The following is a 2,225-nucleotide window of genomic DNA, read 5'->3' on the forward strand; positions in this document are numbered from 1 at the left end:
TTTTTGAAACAGGGTCTCACTCTGTCACCCAGGTTGGAGTGCAGTGGTGCAATCTTGGCTCACTGCAGCCTCTATCTCCCAGGCTCAAGCGATCCTTCTATCTCAGCCTCCTGAGTAGCTGGGACCACAGGTGTGTGCCACCACACACAGCTAATGTTTTAAAATTTTTTGGTAAAGACTGAGTTCTGCCATGTTGCATAGGCTGGTCTCCAACTCCTGAGCTCAGGCGATCCACCTGCCTCGGCCTCCCAAAGTGCTGGGATATAGGCATGAGCCACTGTGCCCAGCCCTGACTAATTTTTAATTTTTGTAGTGACAAGGTCTTGCTATGTTGAACAGGCTGGTCTTGAACTCCTGGGCTCAAACTCCTCCCACCTTGGCCTCCCAAAATGCTGGGATTACAGGCGTGAGCTACCATGCCCAGCCTGGACTTTAACATAATAGCAGGTTATCATTATAAAGAGAAATGAACAAGCTGAACTTGGGCCTCCATTTCTAGTTTTATAAAAGGAAAACAAGGTAACATTTCAGTCCTATCCTAGATTTTCCCCTCAAATCTTGCATACTCATCCTAACCCTGGGTCTTGGCACTTTAGGTTGTTTTCAGTTTAACTGATGGGTGAAACACGTTCTGTTAAATGAATTCTCACCATGCTGATCCTGTTCAGTGGTCCCTACCTGGCTCCAACACTCATGGTTTTGGATGAAAGCACTTGCTGCAATGATTCCTACTGCCAACAGCATGAAGTCTTCCTTCACTGAAATAAACTTTTCCCTGAATGATGAAAACCACATTAATTTTAGAGCTAGAACGGAATTTGGTCTTCCAAATCATAGATAGGGTCATGGAACTTCAACTATGAATTATTTGTGTTGATCATCTTGGATTTTTTAGACATGGAAGGAAATGGTCAAGTAATAGCTCATTGACCTGCTCTCCCATTCTCTCCCAATTTAACTGGGATTAACATGAGCCTCATGTCTGAATGGTTTATAGGCCTTTTGTAGTTCTGTCTGTCTCTTTAGCAATTGTAACTCAGGCTTTTAACCAGTCTGGCTTTACAGTAATCAAACACTTTTACCCAAGTTGCAATCCTGTGACTTTTTTTTCTAAGTGACTGACCAAAGCAGTCCAGTAACCTTGAGTTATATGCAACTATAAGGGAAGAACTAGGAAAGAAAGTATGTTAATTACTTGAAGTAATTTAATAAAAGTAAAAGCCTTTAGGGTTTTCCTTATCGGACTCAGTCAGCTGCATCCAAGCAACATATTGGGAGCTAATGAGAACCAGGTAACCTCAGTAGGTTATCTGGGGACTAGATTCCTTGCTAGGTTAATTCCATTCCCCAAGTTCTTGTGGTCTGCCTCCCACTCTGTTACTGGAAGGAGCCTACTCTATAGGAGCTGTCTTACCCTTGCAGCTGACTGGGAGTGGAGTTCTCAATTGAAGCCCTCAACAGGCTCTCATATATGGGTTCATGCAGAAGATAGACCAGGTCAAGCAGTGTCAAGCAAGTTGCATGCAGCCTCATGGCTGGAACCACACAGCCATTGTATCCTAGATGGAGTATGGGAATGATAGGAAGAATTTATGATCATATCTTCTGTGATCGTAACCACAGTCGTGACAAAGCTGTTGGGGTGCTAATGTACTTCCTGGTTGCTATATTCTACTCTAAGAGACCTGTTTAGCTGGAGATCAATTTTAAAGGACAAAGGTGAGGTAAAGAAACCTCCATCTGTAGTATACATACAATTAGCATGTAGTTGTCCCTCTCTTATCTTATGCCTGTCTACAAAATCAACTCTTTGATCCTGCAATAAGAGTGACTAGTGAGTCCAAACAGAAACCAGTCGCTAAGACCTCTGAGCTGCTTTCCCTGACAAGTGCCAGAGGAAACACCTTTTTCAGTCACCCAGAGACACCATCAAGCTTCCTACTATTCCTCATTGGCAGGTTTTGCCCACTGCTCCCAAAGCTCTGTGCAAATTTTTTTTTTTGAGATGGAGGCCACTCTGTCACTCGGGCTGGAGTGCAGTGGTACAATCTCAGTTCACTGCAACCTCCTCCTCCCAGGGCCTCCCAAGTAGCTGGTATTACAGGCGCCCACCACCACTCCCATCTAATTTCTTTTTGTTTGTTTGTTTTTTGAGATGGAGTCTTGCTCTGTCACCCAGGCTAGAGTGCAGTGGTGTGATCTCAGCTCACTGCAACCTCTGCCTC

At 44.2% G+C, this 2,225-nt stretch overlaps 1 protein-coding gene across 3 annotated transcripts in view; it reads right to left on the minus strand.

Moving 5' to 3' along the window:
• Positions 1-2,225, minus strand: part of CNTD1 (cyclin N-terminal domain containing 1) — a 12,447-nt gene that overhangs the window by 2,048 nt on the left and 8,174 nt on the right. For all 3 annotated transcript variants that reach the window (XM_017509378.2, XM_017509377.2, XM_037731643.1), the window contains 2 exons: positions 1,415-1,559; positions 679-775 (listed from right to left, as the gene is read on the minus strand). In XM_017509378.2, coding sequence (XP_017364867.1) covers positions 679-775; positions 1,415-1,559 — 242 coding nt within the window. The remainder of the gene's footprint in view (positions 1-678; positions 776-1,414; positions 1,560-2,225) is intronic.

The sequence above is a fragment of the Cebus imitator genome, unplaced genomic scaffold (assembly GCF_001604975.1).
Source record: "Cebus imitator isolate Cc_AM_T3 unplaced genomic scaffold, Cebus_imitator-1.0 Scaffold415, whole genome shotgun sequence".
Classification (NCBI taxonomy): Eukaryota; Metazoa; Chordata; class Mammalia; order Primates; family Cebidae; genus Cebus; species Cebus imitator.